Source organism: Schistocerca cancellata, chromosome 8, assembly GCF_023864275.1.
Source record: "Schistocerca cancellata isolate TAMUIC-IGC-003103 chromosome 8, iqSchCanc2.1, whole genome shotgun sequence".
In the NCBI taxonomy this organism is placed as follows: domain Eukaryota; kingdom Metazoa; phylum Arthropoda; class Insecta; order Orthoptera; family Acrididae; genus Schistocerca; species Schistocerca cancellata.
The window spans coordinates 379,834,808-379,859,197 of record NC_064633.1 but is presented as its reverse complement, the minus strand read 5'-3'; the positions used below and the strand labels follow the sequence as shown (position 1 = coordinate 379,859,197).

The window sequence follows — 24,390 nt, the reverse complement described above, 5'->3', positions numbered from 1 at the left end:
CACACTCTATTGTGCAGCACACGAATTTACAAATAGTGTCCTCATCAATCACATCATGCAACATTTTTATGTTTTCTTTTTCCTATATAGTGTCATAATTAAAATTGTTTGTGTATATTATAAAATAGTTTCCATGAAATCTGTCATCATTATGTACAAAATATCATTGATTTCAGCAGATAGCACTTTTCACAATAGCTTATGGTATTGTTTTATGAGGTAGACATTGAAGACCACTGAATAATTTGGTCATTTATTTCTGAATTTGAGATGTGCAGATAACAAAACAATAACCAACATACTTTTATGTTGGGTAACTGCTACAATAAGTAATATACCTCAAACTCTATAGTCACTATAACACTCATCTATAAACTCAGTCTTTTAACATAAAATTGTGATACATAATCAATCACCCTTATTTTTGATCAATTGTAATCTTAAAATCAGGTATTAAAGCAAAAGAAATGTATAGACCACTTTAAGTAAGAAATTCGATCCAAATGTAAAGAGAAATTACAGTTCAAAAACTTCAATAGTAACAGTGTGATGTGATGCAAATGTACTTTGGTCTTTTTTCCTTAGCTCAACCATTATATTGATACTGATTCATTATTTAATATCAATTCTGCATACTTGTCATTACACCAAAAGAACTATGAAAACAAAACAAACATCTGTTAACACTTTTCTTGTAGTGGCCATTTCCGCAGCAGCTGTATATAAATTGCAGTTGTTTCAAAGAAAATGCCTTTTGCATGCTGCACATCAAAATTTTTATTTTTATTTATGTCCCCGTATGTGTTTTGCCTTGTTTACAAGGCATCTCCTGTGGGTGTCAGGTAACTTCTAATTCACTGCATCTAAGCAAACTGCCAGATGAGAAAAAGTGTCTGGGTGTATAAATAAAAATAAAAATTTTGATGTGCAGCATGCAAAAGGCATTTTCTTTGAAACAACTGCAATTTATAAACATCTGTTAGCACACAACATATCACATAATGCTGCCCTTTTTCTTTGACTGATCTAATTTGTTTTAAATTTCCTGTGTATTGACAAAGAAGGTGTCGATTTATGGAAGAAATGAAGCACTTTGTCTTTCATTGAAATATAATCCCACAGCATCAATAAGGGCCAAAATTAAAAACAAATGACACTTTAAATTTAAAGTCAGATTCTTATTGGTCCACTGTTATCCAAAACAGGGATAAATAAAAAATTCTTTGTAATATTATAGTAAGACAACATGACTTTTCCATTGTAAAAATTACCAGTAAGCTAACAGAGGGTGAAGTGTATGCCTGGTCACAAAAAAACCATCAAATGCAATTTGATGGCAAGAAAAATACCACGGGAAAATATTTTAGTGTGTCTACTTGTGATAAGTAAATAATTAAAAGTGAAAGATCTCCAAGCATAAGCATGAAACTTTCACAATCAATCTGTAAAGAAATTTTATAATGAGTGACTAATAATATTCTCCACTCATAAGGGAAATTTCTCTCAAGTGGATACATTTTCTGCTAAGGCCAGCTCTTGCTTACAAATAATAAATATTCTTCCTTGCCTGGAACTGTACCATGCATATGAAAAGAGTAATTACTTATTTTTTAAACAAATATTGTGTCTTCATTATCATTTATTTGTAACTTGGGATTTGTACTTATCCAGTAACTTTGCAAGTTTCTATTGTATGCAGCGAAGGAATGTTTGAACTGTTTACCAGAAATAGTATTATTGGTTAACATTTGAAGGCACATTAAACTTTTGCAGGTATAACTCATCACGTGTAAACTCTCTTAGCTTTAACATTCTAATTCCATTTAATTTTTGTATGACAGTTGTAACTGCTTAAGTCCAACAGAGTGCAAGTCAATTGTGAATAGTATAGCCTTTGTCAGTAAGTTTCAGCTGCCAGATATAAGCAATTAATGGTGAATGATTTTTCTATAAAATGCAAGTAATGACAGAAAAATAAAATTCAGTGTGCACATGAGAGGACCTATTAGCATACAGTGAATAAACTACCTTTTCTCGCTATTCATAGGTGACTTCTAACAAGGAATAATAAATTCTTATTGACTGAGTGCAGCAAAATCTCCGCAAACACAACAAAGCCTCTTTCTACAACTTCTGGTGCTGAATTCCCCTTTCCTTTTTGGAAGAAACGAAATGAAGAGCAGGTGAAGGTTTGTATAATTATGTGCTCAAAAGAAAGGGGCTCTTGTTTCAAGATTACTTTTTCTTTTACTTGTATCCACAAACCTCATCTTGCATTTCAAGTTGGTAAATTGTCCTTTATCTAGCTGTATGTAGTCTTAAGTATCAGTCTGACTCAGACCTCAGTATCAACTGCCTTCAATCATGAAGTAATGAGTCACAAGTGACAACACATAATAATGTGAATAGTATTTGGTTCACGCATTCATTCATAGCAGTTTTACGCTTTTCTGCAAGCACTATGAAGCAACAGTTGTATAGTACATCTGTCAGATCAATAAATAGAAAAGACATGTGATAAAGCATGAGACTGACCTCTACAATGTGATTTATCTCTCTTTCAAATCAAATACTTTCTAACCTGTTGAAGACAATTGCTTTTCACACAGAAGGGCCCATAAAAAGGCAACACATTTATACGAACAGAAAATATAATAAAGCTGTCACAATCATATTTTCAAATAAAATTGCACTGTTTATCCTGAAAGTATGCTACCTTCCTATGGATGAAATTCAGTCTAATCAGTTAGGTGCTAAATGAGCACACAATTTATAAAAATTCTTAGTTGTAAAGAATGAGCAAAACTATATAGATCTTTGTAATACACATGTATGATTTCTCATCTTTCACACTGCCAAAAAACTGTTGTTGTATCTCATATACATTTCCAGATGATGGAAGGAATAAAGATAAAAACTCATCATATATTTGATGCACTGAGCAGTCAATCTGTATATAAACAAGACTAAAACAATGATATGATGTTTTACTCTGTTTTCTCTCTTATCGGCCTATGTGCACCTTTCCCCATTTTCCTTCTTACTTTTCTTGTACACAAATATTACCACCTCTCACTAACGCACTCCAGACATTTGTAGCACCCTGTATCAGAAGCTCAGCAACTTTTTCAGTCTTGTTTCTGTGCATGTTAGTTGTTCAACATCTCGCCTACATCATGAGTTGTTGCCATTACATGTCCCATTATTTATATTCCAACTAGAACTTTCCATTATCTTATTATTACGATCTTATTTAGAAAATTGGCAAGTTTTGCAACAGAAACTTGCTACCTTTATAATTTATTCCATGAAAATTTGCCTAATTTGTAAATGTGTACTTGAATTACTATCTGAAAAATATACATAGAAATAGAATAGAAAACATCTGAGATGCAGTGTACAGTGAACAGCCCAACTACTAGGTTCCAGCAAGTTAAGGTAATGATTTTCTTGATGGGAAACAAATAATCTGAAGGGGCATTAGGATCACCAAGCTGTTCCCCATGACAGTTCTATAGAACAAAAGCTAAGTGATATACACTGTTGATTCTAATGTGGCAAGGAACTTGCACGTACTCAGCCAAATTTCCTAGATCTTTTGTCATTAGTGTATCATATTTTTTCCCTTATATATTCAATAGACTGTATGGAGAAATTTATGAATAACCACTAAAACTGTTTTATCTTATGGTTCCATGATGTAACAGTTAGCACTCTGATCTCTGATTTTATATCAGTATTAAAAAATGGAAGTCCATCCAAATAGGTCTGGAATTATGGTTCCATGTAGTAATGGTTAGCACTTTGATCTCTGATTTTATATAAGTATTAAAAAACTAAACTAAACTCTGTCCAAATAGGTCTGGAAGGCCCATGTCATCCTCAGCCTATAGGCATCACTGGATGCGAATATGGAGGGGCTCTCCCAGCCATTGTCATATTTCAATACTGGAGCCACCACTTTTCAATCAAGTAGCTCCTCAGTTATCTTCACATGACTATTACTGACAAAAAAGATAATGATGATGAAGTGTGATCTTAAACTACATAGATGGACATGAAATTTTGTCTAATTAGAATGCATCAGCTTGGTCTATAGTTCACCAGTTTGATATGTGATTTTTGTCTTATTTTACTGGCCTAAGTCCTCAGTAAACTAAAAGTCACTATTTTTTCCTTTGTGTGAGTTAAAGAGTTGTTCCCCTGTGTCTTTGTAACCACATCGTCTTTTAACATATAGTTCACTAGCATGTCAGTATGTCTTAAACAAAATTTCTATATAAACATCTAATTAGCAGCCAGGCACTGTGAAGAAGAATCAGACAAACATATCTACCTTCAACAACTCAGAAAGTAGCATGAAAGAAAGGACAATAGTGCACACATTTAGTTAACAACCATATAAATCTCTTTCTGCAAATGTGAACATTGGAAACAGATGCCCAAAACAAAGCACTTCAAAGGAGGGCATTTTCTTCTGCATAAATTTTGTCCAATGAAAATATGTTGAAACCAATTAAGACCATGATAAAGTCACAAAGACCACAATGCTGAAAGGTCAAACTGTCATCCTAAGCTAACATCATTGGATATAGTATGGAGGAGAACAAGTTTAGTGCACTGTTTTGCCAATTGTTTTCAGCTTTGTACGCCACAGTGTAACTAGTTCGTATTCGAGTAGCTTCTCTGTTGGCCTCACAAGAGTGTGTCCACTACATTCCTGCCCTCGTAACAAGAATAAATCCATGGCAGTATGAGGAACTGAAACTGAGTGGCTGTGAAGACACTATGATTGCTCAGGTAAAGAGGTGGACGAGATAAAGTTATACAAAAACTATAATTATGAAATTAGTGAAAAATAATGAAAATGAAGATAAACTAACAGCAAGGAAAGAACAGATTCATTTTTAGTGTACAAGATATTGTGGAAAGACTGGTCACCTAAAAAGTTTCAGTTAAATGAAATGTCAGTACAGATTACAAGTTAAGGAGGAACAGTTGCAAACAAAATATTCCATAAGCAGAAATTAAATTACCAAAGTGCACTCAACATTTGACTTAAGCAGTCAACAGTTAATATTTTAATTACTGTCTTGGAACCCAAGCCAACATGTCAAGCAGTAACCTGTATATTGTAAATTACATGTGCAAACAGGCTTAAATTTTAAGAATCAGTTTATCACACACAATTTTTAAAAGTCTTTACATTAACACAATTCAAGCAAATCTGAAGGATCTAAAACTCTGCCATTACATCCCCGAAGTGCATGTTTGCACAGTTCTAGAATAAATGTGAAAGTGACATGAGAGATTATGTAAAGAAATTGGAAATTGTAAACATTAGATATATTTCAGTCTTCTCTCTGTGTGTTTTGAATAGTGGCTGCAGAATTATAACATTTTCTGACAACAATGTCATTTAACACATCTTTAAATAAGAAGATTTTGTACAAAATAATAGTAATAATTAAAACATATATATTGAGTCTCTCTCTGTTAATATAATATTAATTCAATTTATTTCCTACATTATACACTTTAAAGAATTTGCAGTAACAGAAACATCAACTTTGTGTGCCATGATCCAGTTTTGATCTACTGTTAAATATAGTCCTATAAAAATTGCAAGTCCTCTAATCAACAAAACAAGTAACATTTATACAAAAGAAGCTTGGTATTGCTGTGAGAGGTATATCTGTGAAAATAAGGACCTAACAATGAAAGTGCTTTTCACTGACTAGAGTCTGGTCATCCCAGAAATCTGCTTGATTATTATTAACTTTTGCACTTCACAGAACAAACTTGTATTCTGTTAGCGGACAGATTAAAGCAAATATATAGATTTCAACTCAGAAGGATTACAAATTGTGTCTGAAACACTGAGATTAGATTTTTAGACAAAATGTGAAATTGTAACAACTAGAAATTTCTTGTTAAGATAAACAATAAAATTACTTATTTTGGAAATTATGGGATGGTAACAATTACATATTTTACTTTACAAATAGGTCCCACTCATAATCATCATTGCTGCAAAGATATAAAGTTTGTATGCTCTGTGGAACTGATATTTCTGTGGATACATTTACTCTGATGTCTCAGCACACTTCAAAACCATTGCATATGAAAATGCCAAGCAGATTTCATGGGATAACTGAATATAAGACAAGCATGCTATCAGTCTGTTCTCTGTTTTACGTACGTCAGGAAATGCAAGTGGTACTGTGTAGCTCAGGTTCAAATCTTTTGTCTGTTGAGCATTCACAATACTCAGTCTAGATAAATCACAGCAATTCAATAAAATATTTAATGCTAAAAACAATACACAAAGAAATACAAGATTCACAGAGGAGTAATACTGTTCTGTTCTGCAGTATGAGAACCATCTAAAAAGTAATCAAAGCCCAAAAAAGGGACATTTTCATTAAAGTTCTGACAAATCTTAATGATCATTGTAACAACAAGCAAACACAAACTCTAGCACAAATTAAATTATTGAAATATATGCTGGACATTAAGTTCTTTTTTTCTTTAACAAGTGCTTTTGCTCATGTGAACTGTATCAAACTGCATCTTGGAACAAGTAGTACTCCTCTGAAAAATGCCCATGATATTAGTTCAGTCGGTCATACAATCCTACAATAAGTAAGTATTGATCTTACAACTAAAACTTGCGTATCCTTTGCTAAATAATGCATTATAAAAACTAACTGGTTAACTTACCACTGTATTCAAATAGGCACTCAGCACACTGTATTTTGCTAATGCAACTGAATACCTACAAAGTGTGTTAGCTGTTTCTCATATAATATGTCCAAAACCAATTTACAGAAAATTATATCAACATTTCCAATAATTTCCCAATATTCTACAGCAAAAGTGTATAAGTTTTAAATAAGAAGTTCATAAATTTTAATGTTGTTCTACCCAAACCATCAATATGCTACAGAATTCACAGGATTTCTGGAATAAATGAAGAATCAGGTAATACACAGTTATAAATAGAGTTAAACTTTCTCATCATAACAAAATCAAGTAAACTACACACAGTGATTGGTTACTAGTTACAGTTACTACTTTATTCTAAACTTCACTGTGCTGTCAGTCTTGCTAAACAAAATTATTTTTACAATGGTTTTACCCTATCACTGACACATACTTGGCAACTCAATTACTAATAGCATCAATATTAAACAGATACCCAATAACAGTAAGTTATTTACACAAGCATTTCATTTTAAGCTGGTAAGCTATACTGTCTCATATGTTGCTATTATTCAGGGAGACCACAAAGTACAAGTACATTACAACATTAGAGGACATTACACAACTGTATTTATTCAGTCATTTAACTTTTTGAATGTACTCAAAGAACAGCTATTTAAATTATTCTACATAAATAAGTCTTTAATCCTCATACCTTTCAGCAAAAGAAAAAAAAAAACAGAAACAAAAAATAAAAATATATGATTCAGTCTCATTATTACACTTCTGCTCCAGTATGCAAACTGTTACAGCTGTGTGATATTGGCGAAAGTTTTGACATTAGATACCACCTGAGTGTATCACAGTCACATGTCCAACAGCCTTTCATTAAAACCTAATTGTAAAATATAAATTATGTGAATCTATGTCAGTCTTATGATTATGCTTCCTTTAAACGAATGGAAACATTTTATATTGTGACAGTTTCTGACACAAAAAGTCTTCCCTTATCTGGTCCCTCCTGATGACAAAAAGTTAAGTTTATGGCAGAATTGAAATTCATATCATGAACACATAGTGTACAATAATTGCTAATGATCAAACAGCCATTCAAATTCCCTGTTGCTGGTGACTGGGTTCACACTCTTCTGCTTGCTTAATCTCTTAAGTAACAGACTTACTGTTTTACATGGATGCACTATCAAAATGAACACAAGACTGGTTAAAACACAATGCAGAAAGAAAATTTAAGCTTACCAGCTATTTAGAGAGTAGGTGATGAGCACTAAAAGTTCCAGTAAAGTATGTCTGGGTAGTTCAGATGGCACAGCACAGTACATAAAATGTAAGAGTGCTAACAAGCTATACTTCTACAATCTGTCAGAAGGATTGATCAGTTTTAATCTACAAAATCAGATAGTGAGCTACATCATATTAATAATTCTGTGGATGTCTTGTTTCATATGGTGCAAACTACAAATATGGGGTCAAAACCTATTTTGATAACCAACAAGATGTTATGAATGAAAGTGCTTTTGTAACTTAAGAAATGAGTGTGCAAAGATGAAGACAAGTCTTTAATGACATAAAAACAGATTTCATTACGATTATGGAAAATAAATCAATTTCAAGGAAAGTGATAAGTAAAGTAACACGTTTAACCCTTCTCATGAATATTTGTAAACAGTGCCTACTGCAATTTCCTGCATGAATGAAACAATGTGCACACATTTTTAACTTGGTGTACCACAAATATCAAAACATTTATTGCGTTCTATTACACAATACCACAGTTAGTGAATACAATAATAATTGATTAATATGTAGTCACTGTGAGACTGAAACAACTGGTAGAGAACTTCATGGACTTCCACAGTTTCACTAAATATATGCAAAAAACAGACAGAAACTCTGTAGCATGCTCACTAATATTGGAAAAGTTAACCGATATTGAAACTATGAATATAACAATGCAAATCAGTCTCACGTTCATGCTAAAGAGGAAGAAAAGCAGCCAATAACAGAAAGATTCAATATGCCAACAAACAACCTACACTTGTGCACAGGAAGAGAAACAGGTGAAAAATGAGAAGCAATTACTGTAACATTTGTAACACCATAGCATTTCAGCATTTCAAGAGAATTATGGTAGCACTCTAAAGGGCTATGATCCAGTCACCAGTACTCTAGTAAATATTTTGGCCTACTGATATAACTTTAGTACCTACAACAGAAAGCAAATTACATTTGCATTATCTGAACGATGAAAAAATCTTATTGATAACAAGGTGGACACAGTACAGAAAACATCAATCCTCTAGTTCTTTAAACGTTTACCAACTCTTAGTTACAATTTTACTTTAAAAAACATTTTCATGATTTATGGTTGTAACAATTAATCAGAATAGAATCTGACAGTGCGAACATACCACATCCAAGTAGCAAATGAATCTAGAAAGTTTGGCCAGGTTCCCTGCTTATAAATCACTGATTTTTTTCTGCTAGAATAATTGTGAATAAAGAAAAGAATTCACTGTAACAACTTGCGGAAAATTACTTGCAACATCTCTTTCCTCTGCTCAATATTACACAATATTGTCCTAAAAAGATTTTAAACTTGCGTCCTTCATTAATCCTTAAATAGCTACTGTCTTTCATACCAACTGCTACAGTTTTCTCCATGCATAAAATATTGTTCTCACTATCAAAACTTTTAGATGTAATTGGCTGGATAGTAACACAAATATTATATACACGCTCTGCCATGTACTTGACAGTGGTTTGCAGAGTACGTATTTAGATGTAGATTGTGTATGAATCAGAACCAATTCTAGGTGTCACATAGAATGATACCAGTTTAAAAAAAAATTATTATTATTATTATTATTTTACAACAAATTTTGAAGTTTGTCATCCATGTAAGACAAGAAAGTCTTAAATATTTGAGTACAAATAGTGAAATGCGTGAATGACACCTGTAATGTTGGATGTTTCACTTCACAAATTAAAACAGTATTTACTAGCTTTTGTGCAAGAATGGCGAAGTTTCAGTACATTACATTCACTTGTTCTCTTTTTCCAAAAATGGTTATGAGCTTATACTTTATTCTGTGCAGAAATCAGTCTACTTTGATATGCAAAAGGAAATATTTTGAAAGAAATTTGTTTTATAGCATGTCAAACTTTTTTTACTTGTTTGAGGATGGTTCACACTGTCATATCTACTACCAAAATAAAAGAGGGAGAGAGTGAGAGAGAGAGAGAGAGAGAGAGAGAGAGAGAGAAAGGGGAAAAAACCTACTTCCTAAGAAGCAGCTTACTGATGGGTACATACTGAAAGACAACAGATTCACAAGTTATCAGAACTTTGTTCATTTTAAAAGAGTTACAAAGTAAGGGTTCTTTAAAGAATTCAGTAGGAAACTTACCCAGAACAACATAAACTAGAAAGACATGACATGGCATGGGAAGTTGGAAAGCAGCACAGTAATGAAAAAATAACAATATACAAAACAATGAAACTTGAGAAATACTGAAATAAGAAGAGTGAGCAGTTAAATAGTATAAGATTAGGGAACAAAAAACTAAAAGATATGCCTAATAGAGACAAAGATAGATTGGTCTTGATGAGAGAATAAAAAAAAATGTAGCAAAGTAGTGAAGAAGAAACAGTGTAAACAGAAGGAATGAAGAGACAAGAAAGGAGTGAAAGAGAAGACCGCAAGGAGTGAAATATGAATACATATAGTCTTTTAATAAGATTCATTTACTGTGTCCTTTCTCTGTTTATTTTTCCAGATGGAGGGACTCCAGGTTCTGAAAACTCAAGAGTCTCTTCCCTTTCTGTTTGTCTCTGTCACTCTGTTGTCATCTAGGAATACTATATTTCTCCTCTTTTTCTCACTCCATCTTTACTTGGATGTGTTTTGATTTTTGATCACTCCCTCCAATTATCCACATTATAAAACATAACATTATATGTAAAAGTCATAAAGTTACTATAAAACAACTATATAAATGACAATGATGACTGACAGCTTAGGGCAATCAACAAGGTTGACAGTGCCTACATAAACTACTATAACATGCTCACAACAAACTGTGATTATTTCCATAGCAGGTTTCTCCATACTTGCCCAACAGATAATTAAATGGTAGTTACACCAATAACAAAAAGAAAACAATGACTGATATTCTGAAGATTATCAGTGATGTATGACAATCCTGATAAGGCACATAGAGTTTGATCGACATCGCAATCAGATATGATATTTCAACAACAGAATGAATACTAAGTGAACAATAATAATTGCTCTATTCTAATTATCCTCAGTGCTTTGAAAATATAACAACACAAACTCTGCAAGTAAAGCAGCAATTACTGAGTCATGAATCTTAATATAAGTAAGTAAGACTTTCTATGTGAAGTGATTACTTACTGTTGAGATACTCAAATGTGGTGTAATTGTGTCTATGTATATAAAAATACTGAAGTTGGAATATTTAAAAATATTGCACATTGTTTCTTAAACTTTCTTGTCTTGATGAAAAGCAGGTTTATCGTAATCTATGTACACACATATATATATATGTGTGTGTTATGACCTACAAGACACTTGGCCATAAAATATTTCTATAGTTTAAAGAATCTGTCATTAAAATCCTATACAGATTTGATTAAAGTTTACTCTAGTCAGAAAGCAAAGTTACATCTTTTATAAATATATTTCTACATTAAACTTTGTTTACTGACCACAGAGAGGAAATTACTCTTTTCCTTGGCTATTGCAGTTTAACATTACATAGATGTTCTTAATAACTATAATGTTATCTGACCACAAAAAAGTAAATCTTATAGTATAATGCCCATTTTATCACATGTGTGTCAAACACGAATAAAATCACATTCACAATTACATCACACTAATCTGATGGCAAGCAAAATCACAAAAATTATGTTATATAACAAAAAAGAAAATGATTTCATTCTTAATGTGTGCTTGTAAATAATTGCTGCTTCACTCGTCACCTACAAAGAAAGGAATAATGCCACTAAAATTCCAAAAAATATTATTTTGAAGTTTACTTCTTAGTTGTCCTTCAAATGTAGACTCTGATACAATTCAACATAAATAATATTGCACAAAGATAATAAATGCATGAACAGTTTACTACAACCATATAATCAGTACGTGTGTTAAATGAAGTTGTAACAACAAATTAAAAATCTGGTATTCTACTTAACTACAGCAGTCTTCAGAGTATGACAGTCTCGTGGCATTGTGTAAACACTTGCCGAGGTACTGTATATCAGTCTGCAGCTGAAGTGCCTTCAAGGCTGTTGTGTTGGATCTGTGGCTGGTGTTGCTGATGTTGATGTTGCTGCTGTTGCATTGAAGGCAAAGGCTGATCATCATCCTTCCTTCCGGCCAATGGGACTATTACTCGAGTTGCTGACAATCCATCTTTGTTACGAGTACCCGCTACCGACAGATCTTCAACTCTGTCCTCATCTGCTACTGGTGTGGAAACTGTACCAGGCTGAGAACCGTCACCTGGTGGGCTTGGTGTTGCACTATCATGGCTACCATATTTTGGGCTGTGCCCAAGCCCAGGACTGGGGGAGCGTCCATTCTCACCTGGACTTGATGATCCTCCTCCAGACCCAGGGCCACCAGCTGAGGCTGCTACTGCTGCAGCTGCAGCAGCTGCTACTGCAACTTCACGTTCTCCAATTTCACGTTTCATGCCATCAAGTGCATGCTGCAGGAAAAGTGGTTCCATTGTTGGTACCTGGTCATCACCTTCTGATGTTCCACCTCCTCCAAAAACAGCACTGGAACCTCCATTTCCTCCATAGGGGAAATATCCTCCAGGACTGACATTGGAACCTCTCTTGTTGAAAGGTCGACTTGTTGTAATACCCATTTTCTTCACCTTGTCATAAAGTGTGCGTGAAGGAACACCATATTTGCGGGCAGCTTGTAATGCACTCATACCTGTCCGTACTGCCTCAATAGCTGACATTATATCATTCCGTGTGTACTGTTTATAGCGTTTCCATTCTGGTTTCTGCGTAGGGACGTATGTTGCTATTCCAGATGATACAGCTGTGTTACACATATTTTCTGTCAGAAGGATGAAGAAAAATACTTCAACTAGAGTTATTTAATATCAGCTACAAGTAACACAATATGAACAAATTAAATTGTGAAAATGGTGATATGCCTTAATCATCATAGAGTGAGTCTTATGAGAACAAATTAAATACAAATACATTTATATGAGACATTGTGAACAGCAGAACAAAATGGATATAAAAGCCACTGAACACTTTAGTTCATATTTTTAAAGTAATTTGCTATAAACTGCAATTGTTAAATTCATTTTTAAAGTGCAACTTTACACTAAATCATATACAGTACGTACTCTGTACAAAACTGAAGGCTCTACCCTGTTACTAATAAAAAGTAAATAAACAAAAAGACAGACAGTAACAGTCAAATATCAAACTACAGTTAATGGAAGCAGGACAGAAGAACATGGGTGTAAACTGAAAATCAATGTGAGCTAAACCATATGTTGCAGATTGGAATAAGAGGAAACAAACTACATAAAACCTCTAAAACTGTAATTCTAACTAGTGGCATCATGCTAATAACCTTACTCTGTTATCTGCATTTCAGCTTATGCACTGAACATTTGGTGTTAATTTTCATTTTAATATGCCTATGGCTACTTGTGTTCATTAAGGGTGACACAAAAGAAACACAACATATTAACTCGACAAGCAAAAGCTGTAACACTGTCTGTTTTCTGAGAGTCGGTATGCCTGTGTGTCCATGCCACAAAATTTCCAGTGGTCAGAAGAAAAAACAGCTGGAGTATATGGTGTGGAGTTTCACTAAGATGAAATTTAGTAAATTATTACCACAAGAGTTGCACTGGACACTAAGAACAAGTACAATTTATGCAGCAGTAGTATTGCAACCACCCCATGTCCAATCTCTCCCACTCTCTTTAGTATATTTCTTTGAGTTCACAATTTGTATTCAGATCTGGTGACATGATAGGTGACCATGGCTGAACAACAAACACTACTGATGCACTATTTTGCCTCCTCTCTAAGAGGATGCACTATTTTGCCTCATTTAATGGCACATCGACAGTCAGTTGTTCTCTAGTGCAGAATCACACAGAGTGAGCTGTAACAAAATGATTCAATCCCTCCGTTTCAGTCTACCGTCTTCTGAAATCCCCACTGAGTCTTTCAGAATTCCCAGAATGTTTTGTGGTCCCCTATCTTCGTAACAGTAGTTTCTCCAAGAATTCCAGTTTCTCCAGACAATTTGCCTCACTGTTACACTGCCTTGATAGTTGAAAGTAAATTCACTTACATCCAGGTGATGATGTTACAAATTTTCAGGGATGATGTAGAAGGGGAAATGTATTGCTATATCAATAAAAGCAGTCTTGACTGCATATAAGTTACTTATTTCATTCTGTGATTGATTTCAATCTCTTATAGGATCATCATCGGACCCTTTTACTCCTTGGCAATAGCAGGATGGCGGCTCGGAGTGAGCCACTCTGAAGAGGCATGAAGAACATTGCTCTAATTCATAAAGGTAAGGAATGCTGGTCCGGAAACAACCAAGTTAAGCAGAAATGTAACAACAGTATGAAAAGAAAAGTTGCCACTCAGCATACAGCAGAGATGCTGAGTTGCAGATAGGCACAACAAAAAGACTGTAACAATAGAAGCTTTCGGCCATCAAGGCCTTTGTCAAAAATGTAAAACACATCTCTTCTACTGAGGCCTGCCCATAACTCTTTAAGATATGCATTTTACAGCCTGGACTTTTTTCCTTGTTTTGTTCCACACTATATCCTCCAAAAATATGGGAACCAAAGAGCTTGTAGTAAAAGCGATATGTTTCACAGCATCAAAGATGAAAAAGATCATAGTTCTTGCGGTAAGCATTTTTGAGCGCATGCTTACTAGACATTTTTTCTTGTTTTGGTCCATACAGCCACCTCTGAAAGTTGCCCATCATCCAATCTTAGCAACAACACCACCAGAACATTTATTCCTCTGGCAGAGGTATCAGAACTACTTCCACTTACAACTTTTGACTCTATTGCCTCCAGACCAGGGTCCCATACCACAAACTGATACATTTACTTTCTCCATCACCCCTGAAATTTGTATCATCATCACCCTGTATATTTGTACACTGTCTACATTTCATTATGCATATCCTAATCTATGACAAATCAATAACTCAGGAAAATTTTAGAAACATATGCTTGATGGCAAATACATTTAGAAGTTCAGACCTGCTGGACTCGTAAAAAGAACCCTCATCTTAATGCACTTGCTTTTGGCATAAGAAGAACATACTCAATCAATGCATCCAAGAGCATATGAGTTAAATTCTGTAAAGTAATACAAAACATTAACATGGTTGCCACAAGTTTCCATAAGTGAAATTCCCTAATTTCCATACAAGTTTTAACATTTTTCCCTGACAGATTTTGAGATTTCAAGGGTGAATACAGACTTCACAAAAATGTAACTTCTGTATTTCTAAACATGTGAGCAAAAATCTCAAGTACTAACATCAACATCTTTTGTAATGAACTGTTTTTAGGTGGAGAAAGCAAGCCAAACTACTGATGTTATTTTATTTCACTAAAACTAAACACATTTGGTGACAAAAATGTGCATTTCACTGGAGTTGCAAGACAGGTTTAAAACACCTTCACTGATCTCAAAAAAACCTCAGGAAAAAATAGGCCTCTTGAAATAAGTGTATAAGGCAGGGAAAAGTTGTGTAAACAAACACTATAGGTGTCCACCAATAAAATGTTGATTCTACTATGTTCGTTATTGTCAGGTATTATCCAATATATTATGTCTATTATTTTAGAGGTATTGTGTGTCAGGTTGCTTAGCTGAGTGGTAACATGTTTGCCTACCACGCAGAGGGTGCAGGTTCAAATCCCAGCCAGGTTGAAGATTTTCTCTGCTCGTGGATTGAGTGTTCTGTTGTCCTCATCATCACTTCATGATCACCAACTCACAGGTCACCCAAAGTAATATCACCTGAATGAGGACTTGCAACTCAACACCCGAACTTCCCTGGATGTGGCCTCCCAGCCATCAATGCCACATGATCATTTCATTCTACAGGTATTGTGTGATTTTTCTTTCGAGAAATATGTGAGTACATAGTGTACAAACAGCCAATGGCTGCCACAAGTTTTTTCTTCTTATCGCCCATACTTTCTAATATATGACCTATCTTCAAAGTGCCAAAACATACTAGAATAAATAAAATGTCTAAAACACTGCGCTGTACAATGTACTTGTGGAGAGAGAGTTGCAATTTCTGAAATACATCACCCACTGGCCTCTGGCCAGCTGAGGAGCGTGCAGTCCTGGGTCCATGGATAAACCATAAAAATCTGCTGCATTATGCCACACACAAACAGAGCCAGCCTTTGGGCAGCTCGGTGAAACTAGATCTGAAAGGCACAGCAATGGGAAACAATGAGCTTCAGATCGGCAGGCCCAATCTGTCAGAGATACCCACAAAAATGGCCGGCGGTTTTGGCCCATCACTGAGGGTCCACTATTGTGGCCATCTATTCACATGTTGCAGAAACCATGTTGATGAAATTTGACTGTGGTGATCAATCCATGCAACAGATAACTTTTGCGACTACTCTCAGAATCAATACGAGGGGGGACCCAAAAGTAACCGGAATAGTAATGCTGCACATCGTGTACTTCTAGTAGCAGGTTGCGCCAGCAGAGGGTTGTAGTACGAGCTCTGCTGAGTCATTCTGCCACGTGGCGTCACCCAACAGTGCAGCAGTTCTTTGAGTGTGCGTACAGTGCAGACGCGACATGAGTAAACACAAACAACGTGTGGCAGTGAAGTTTTGTTTCTTGCTCAGCAAGAACACAGCAGAAACTGTTGCGATGATTCAGACAGCCTACAAAGACTATGCTCTTAGTAAAACGCAAGTGTACAAATGGTTTTCTCAGTTTAAAAAGGGAGAAATGATGGTTGAAGATCAGCCCCGTTCCTGTCAACATTCAACTGCTCGAAGCGAAGACAACATCGACAAAATCCGTGATCTCATCAGTGAAGATCAACGCAGGACAATCGATCAACTCGAGAACTTGTCCACGTTGTCCTGGAGCTCAATTCAGTGCATCTTGACCATCGATATGGGGATGCGAAGAGTGGCAGAAAAATTCGTGTCGAAGCTTCTTACCGGAGATCAAAGGGATCGTCGCGTTCAAGCCTGTCTCGAAATGAAGGACGTGCTCAAAGATGATCCACATTTTTTCAACAAAATCATTACAGTCATGGTGCTATGGGTACGATACAGAAAGTAAACAACAGTCATCACAATGGAAGTCACCTCGACCAAAAAAAGCTCGACAAGTGAAATCAAATGCGAAAACGATGTTGATCTGTTTTTTTGACATCAAAGGGATCGTACACTCTGAATTTGTCTCTGAAAACGAGACAGTAAGCCAAAAATTCTATTTGGAGGTTATGAAACAGCTTTGCAGAAGTTTGTCGCGAAAACGTCCGGCTTTGTGGGATTCTAGCATGTGGTTCCCGCATCACGACAACGCTCCCGCGCACACAGCTCTCAGCATTCGCCAGTTTTTGGCCTCAACGAAGATGACTACCTTAACCCATGCTCCCTATTCACCAGATTTAGCACTCTCGGACTTCTTCCTATTCCCGAGGATGAAAAGAGACTTGAGAGGGAAGCGTTTTGCAGATGTGGAAGACGTAAAATGCAATGTCATGAATGTGCTAGCAGGTATCAATGAGGACAAATTAAAAAGGTGCTTCGAACACTGGAATGAATGTTTGCACAAGTGTATTAATGCTAATGGAGAATACTTCAAAGGACATTAAGGTTGTATTTGAAAGCAATAAAGTATATTCTTTCCAGAAAGAAATTCCGGTTATTTTTGGGTCCCCCCTCGTATTAATGACTTCTTGTGAAGATGATTGCTCAGCCACAGACAGGCACAAAGAAAAGGCAATCACACTCTCACAACTAAATTTTCAGCCATAGCTTTTGTCAGAAAACAAGAGCACACAAACTTTCACAAAATAACTCAGACAGAACTCATGCACACATGACCATGATCTCCAGCCAATGCATCAACAGTCTCTGAGAATCAGATCCAGACAAAACCACTCCTCACGCCTCCCTTCCTCTCATTGTCAACTGCTAGTCTAGCAGCAAGAAGTGGTAACAGCACTGACTGCAAGCTAAAGGGAATGGTAGGAAGGGGAGAAGCAGTAAGAATGAGGAAGTAGGGAAACAGTGCATGTACACAGCTGCACCCAGCCAGGAACGATGCATGACTTCTCTGTAAACAAATCATTTCTTCTACTGAGACAAAAATGAGATGTTTCCAGTGGTTTTTTTTTTTTTTTTTTTTTTTTTTTTTTTTTTTTTTTTTTTTTTTCCCTGACACTTTTGACATTCCCTGATTTCTAGAACTTGTGACAATCCTGATTAATGAAAAACCTTGGTCTCTTAGCTATTGATTTTACTCAGAAATGTTGATCATTCAGTAGAATTCTGTTGTAGAGGCGGCATATTTGCTTGTTTCATTTCAAACATGAAACTCAAAATATTTGTCACAAATTGGTAAATTACAATGACTGTGAAGAGACAGAAAGTTTTTTTTTCTTGGAGACTTAGTTAAAATAAAAATCCCAGATACTTATCCTAGAACAAAGTCAGTGGTTCTGAGCCACAAAGAGGAAGCAGCTATGGATGGCTAAATGTGGTGAAACACTAAATCAAAGTCATATCTGGCTGATGTGCACAGAAAAAGGAAAAATCTGAAACTGGAACTACACATACTTAAAAGACTGCTGTTCACAGGTATCTCCCACTAATTCAAATCACAAAAGGTAAGAACATTAATAGATGAGCATTAATGGATTAATATTACTTTACAACAGACTGTGTCCATTCAACTTACCTCTCATGTCATTAGGGAAAGTCTGCGAAAGCATCATTTTATTGTTCTGTAAAAAAAAAAAAAAATGTATGTATATATATAATTATTTATCACAATACAGTCACAAAAAATCAGTATTTTTACTAACATAAGAACTATAAATGGGTGGAGAAGCTAGAAATACACATACCTTCTCACTGATATCTTCATCCATGTTAGATATATCAGTATAAGGTGACCTTTCCTCTTCAACGGACTGTTCTGCCTTCACAATTTGCTGAAATAGAAAACTGCATATTTAATTTTCTATTTCACAGTCTAAATTGAGGATGGAATCATTTTATAATTAAAACAGCTGCTCATTATATAAGATCCTTATTAATAACTATAGGTCTAAGACTAATTATCAACAGATTAGCTTTCCTTTCTCGTCATTACACTTAATACACACATGAATCAATATATCATATAATAAAATGTCCTTAAAATTATGCCTTGACTGTTTATACATAAAAAAAAAGTTTTGTATCACCCTGGTTCCCAGAACTCGGGAAGACAGATGTTGACTGTGGATATTGTATCGCAGACACAGTCCCTTTGACAGTTCAGAGATGTCACTAACCCCGCCCAAAGATGTAAACAACCTTGCATGAACAGCACCTATTAGAAGGAGGGGGTCCGACAACCGATCAGTTCCAGTCATTCCACTAGGAAGTAGATAGGAAGCAGATACACAGCTCAGGTGGTCTGTAATTCAACCATGCCTAGACAGTCAATACCACGGTTCGATCGTGTCCGCATTGTTACTTCGTGCCAGGAAGGGCTCTCAACAAGGGAAGTGTCCCAGCATCTCACAGTGAACCAAAACAATGTTATTCGGACATGGTGGAGATACAGAGACACAGGAACTGTCGATGACATGCCTTGCTCAGGCCAGCCATGGGTCACCACTGTACTACTGCAGTGGATGACTGCTACCTATATACACTCCTAGAAATGGAAAAAAAAAACACATTGACACCGGTGTGTCAGACCCACCATACTTGCTCCGGACACTGCGAGAGGGCTGTACAAGCAATGATCATACGCACGGCACAGCGGACACACCAGGAACCGCGCTGTTGGCCGTCGAATGGCGCTAGCTGCGCAGCATTTGTGCACCGCCGCCGTCAGTGTCAGCCAGTTTGCCGTGGCATACGGAGCTCCATCGCAGTCTTTAACACTGGTAGAATGCCGCGACAGTGTGGACGTGAACCGTATGTGCAGTTGACGGACTTTGAGCAAGGGCGTATAGTGGGCATGCGGGAGGCCGGGTGGACGTACCGCCGAATTGCTCAACACCTGGGGCGTGAGGTCTCCATAGTACATCGATGTTGTCGCCAGTGGTCGGCGGAAGGTGCACGTGCCCGTCGACCTGGGACCGGACCGCAGCGACGCATGGATGCACGCCAAGACCGTAGGATCCTACGCAGTGCCGTAGGGGACCGCCCCGCCACTTCCCAGCAAATTAGGGACACTGTTGCTCCTGGGGTATCGGCGAGGACCATTCGCAACCGTCTCCATGAAGCTGGGCTACGGTCCCGCACACCGTTAGGCCGTCTTCCGCTCACGCCCCAACATCGTGCAGCCCGCCTCCAGTGGTGTCGCGACAGGCGTGAATGGAGGGACGAATGGAGACGTGTCGTCTTCAGCGATGAGAGTCGCTTCTGCCTTGGTGCCACTGATGGTCGTATGCGTGTTTGGCGTCGTGCAGGTGAGCGCCACAATCAGGACTGCATACGACCGAGGCACACAGGGCCAACACCCGGCATCATGGTGTGGGGAGCGATCTCCTACACTGGCCGTACACCACTGGTGATCGTCGAGGGGACACTGAATAGTGCACGGTACATCCAAACCGTCATCGAACCCATCGTTCTACCATTCCTAGACCGGCAAGGGAACTTGCTGTTCCAACAGGACAATGCACGTCCGCATGTATCCCGTGCCACCCAACGTGCTCTAGAAGGTGTAAGTCAACTACCCTGGCCAGCAAGATCTCCGGATCTGCCCCCCATTGAGTATGTTTGGGACTGGATGAAGCGTCGTCTCACGCGGTCTGCACATCCAGCACGAACGCTGGTCCAACTGAGGCGCCAGGTGGAAATGGCATGGCAAGCCGTTCCACAGGACTACATCCAGCATCTCTACGATCGTCTCCATGGGAGAATAGCAGCCTGCATTGCTGCGAAAGGTGGATATACACTGTACTAGTGCCGACATTGTGCATGCTCTGTTGCCTGTGTCTATGTGCCTGTGGTTCTGTCAGTGTGATCATGTGATGTATCTGACCCCAGGAATGTGTCAATAAAGTTTACCCTTCCTGGGACAATGAATTCACGGTGTTCTTATTTCAATTTCCAGGAGTGTATTATGGCTTGGAGGAACCTTGACAGCAAATGCCACCATGTTGAATAATGCTTTTCATGCAGTCACAGGGCATCATGTTACAACTCAAACTGTGCACAATAGGCTGCATGATGTGCAACTTCAGTCCCGACGTCCATGGCGAGGTCCATCTTTGCAACCATGACAGCATGCAGCGCAGTACAGATGGGCCCAACAAAACGCTGACTGGACCACTCAGGATTGGCATCATGCTCTCTTCACTGATGAGTGTCGCATATGCCTTCAACCAGACAGTTGTCAGAGATGTGTTTGGCGGCAACCCGGTCAGGCTGAACACCTTAGACACACTGTTCAGCGAGTGCAGCAAGGTGGAGGTTCCCAGCTGCTTTGGAGTGGCATTATGTGGGACCAACATACACCGCTGATGGTCACGGAAGGCGCCGTAATGGCTGTACGACACGTGAATGCCATCCTACAACTGATAGTGCAACCCTATTGGCAGCATAGTGGTGGGGCATTCGTCTTCATGGATGACAATTCATGCCTCCATTGTGCACATCTTGTGAATGACTTCCTTCAGGATAATGATATCACTCGACTAGAGTGGTCAGCATGTTCTCCAGATGTGAACCCTATCGGACATGCATAGGATAGATTGAAAAGGGCTGTTTATGGACGGCGTGACCCACCAACCACTCTGAGGGCTCTATGCTGAATTGCCATTGTGGAGTGGGACAATCTGGACCAACAATGCCTTGATGGATAGTATGCCATGATGAATACAGGTATGCATCAATGTAAAATGGCTTGCTACTGGGTATTAGACTACTGGTGTGTACAACAATCTGGACCTCCACCTCTGAAGGTCTCGCTGTGTGGTGGTACAACATGCAATGTGTGGTTTTCATGAGCAATAAAAAGGATGGAAATGATGTTTATGTTGATCTCTATTCCAATTTTTTATACAGGTTCCAGAACTCTCGGAACTAAGATGATGCAAAATCTTTTTTGATGTGTGTATAAATGCTATTTACTGTATATACTATATACAGGGTGAATCAAAATTTGTGCACTCAGATGGTACAGTGTGATTCCTTGTGTACTAACAGTAAAAAAAAAGTCTATAACCAAATTTCACTCTGTGTATATTTTCAGTAGAAAATGGATACCAAAGAATGCTAATCTGGCAATCACATGTATGACAAATATCTTTAACAATAGTATGGACCGTGCTGCCCAGTTAGTGTAGTGTGTTGAGTTTAATATTTTTATTTTTTTTTAATTTTGACCAATGTTTCTTAAGCAATATGTATCTCACAATTGTTATTATTATTTTTTTTCAAAATTGAACATAACAATCACATGTCAGAAATATCAATAAAGAGTAATGATAAGTTAAAAATAAATTACTTATCGTAGTGGTGAGCATGGACTCAAGACAATGCCACAGTGTGATTAGCATGGTTGCAGGAAAACTACCAAGGAAAAAAGGAGCAGAGTAGACTAACAGAAGAGGTGTGGAGTTGGTTTCTTTTGCTCTGAGGGAAGGGGTACAACTGAAGAGAAGGAAAGCAATCCCAACAATGTACTGAAGATTGAAGGACTCTTTTGCATGGAAGGGAACACGGCAAACATTTAAAGACATAATATGTCTTTAAAAGAGGAATAATAGAAACAATTGATCTCTTATTTCTGTATTAATATTAAACAATTACAAGTGTTTTGTTGAAACCTGCTGTACAACATTCAAGAAGCCAAATACCATACCCTGTAGTCTAAGATCAGAAAATAAAAAAAAATTAAGGCTAGAATTTGAAACAAACCCTTGAATTCAAGAATTGTAATGCAAAAATGTACCCAGCACACTAACTGGGCAGAACAGGTACTCAGTATTGAATGACAACACTTGTACTTGTGACTACAGTATTCTCAAGTTGCCTTTCTTTGATATTCAGTTTCTACAAAAAAAATATGCACAGGGCAACATTTTGTTAGTGTCATTTGTGTACTGTTAGTATTCAAAGAATCACACTTGGTATCTGAGTGCACGAATTTTGGTTCATCCTTTATATACAGGGTACATCATAACTAATGGCATACACACATACAGTTTAAAGTACATGACAATACAAATAAGGAAGTCTCAGTAAACAAAGATTCACACGTAACCTGTTTGTGAAATAATTGTGGCTTCATGATTCCAAAGGATTCCAAGAGTTGAACATTTACAAGAGTGCACCAATGCCTCCGAGAAAGTGAGAGCTTTGCACGTGCTGCAGGAGCAGGAGGGGTGCACTAATTACATCTGTGCTTGAAGATGTAGTGCTGGAAACAGTCAACTTGCCACACAAATTCCTGGAATTAGCCACAAGAGTGTTTGGAGAATACCACATTGCTGTGCAATGTACTTGTACCACCTCCAATAAGTACTGTGTACGTTCCGTCAGCATACGCAGCAACAAGCTGTAGGCAACCCTACTTTGTTAACATCATTCTATATACATGTTAAGCAGGGTTCACTCATGGTGCTGTGTTTGATTACCACAACTCTCATATTTGAAGTCATCTGTGCTCCAACCCACATGCTGTGCATGAGTCTTCCTATCCGTGACTTCTCTCATTGTATGTGATCATCATCTTGGGCTGTAAATGCTACCAAACAAACTCAAAGTCAAGAATTACTCACTGTTTCTGTGGCATCATCTTATAGGACAGTTTGAGGGTGTTCCCTCAGAGCAATGACAGAGGATGTGGTACATACATGATGGAGTACCAGCACATTTTGCTGCTATAGTGAGATGACATCTAACATGTCAGTATGGCCAAAGATAGATTGGGCATGCCCTCCAAGATCACCTGATCTGAACCCCAATGATATCTATGTTTTGGGCCACATTAAAGGTGTAGTGTATGCCATCCAGTTAACACAGTTGAAGAAATAGAGCAGAGATTTGTCAATGCTTGTCAGGAACTTTAAAATGATACAGGCATGTTTAAAAGGATTTGAAACTCACTGTATTGATAGGTATAGGCCTGCATCCAAGTAAAAGGATGACAATTTGAGCACCTCCTTTAACTATGAGTACAGTCATGTAATTGTTGTCGAGTTCATTCAAAACACCTGTACTTCTATCAAAGTATCTCTAATAACATTTCTTGATGTTGTACAGCATTGTTCCATTTTCCTCAACGGGATTATGTTTACACAGAATCAAGTCAATTGTGGCTGATACCAACAAAGTCACAAATTGTTCATTATGGACCTAAGTTTACTGAGA

The 24,390-nt window shown here is 37.2% G+C and overlaps 1 protein-coding gene across 1 annotated transcript in view; it reads right to left on the bottom strand.

Moving 5' to 3' along the window:
- LOC126095588 (uncharacterized) overlaps positions 1-24,390 on the bottom strand; it is a 33,926-nt gene that overhangs the window by 5,405 nt on the left and 4,131 nt on the right. Inside the window, exons 2-4 of the mRNA XM_049910362.1 lie at positions 18,915-19,001; positions 18,746-18,791; positions 12,151-12,815 (exon numbers count right to left, since the gene is read on the bottom strand). Of these exons, the coding sequence (XP_049766319.1) occupies positions 12,151-12,815; positions 18,746-18,791; positions 18,915-19,001 (798 nt within the window). The remainder of the gene's footprint in view (positions 1-12,150; positions 12,816-18,745; positions 18,792-18,914; positions 19,002-24,390) is intronic.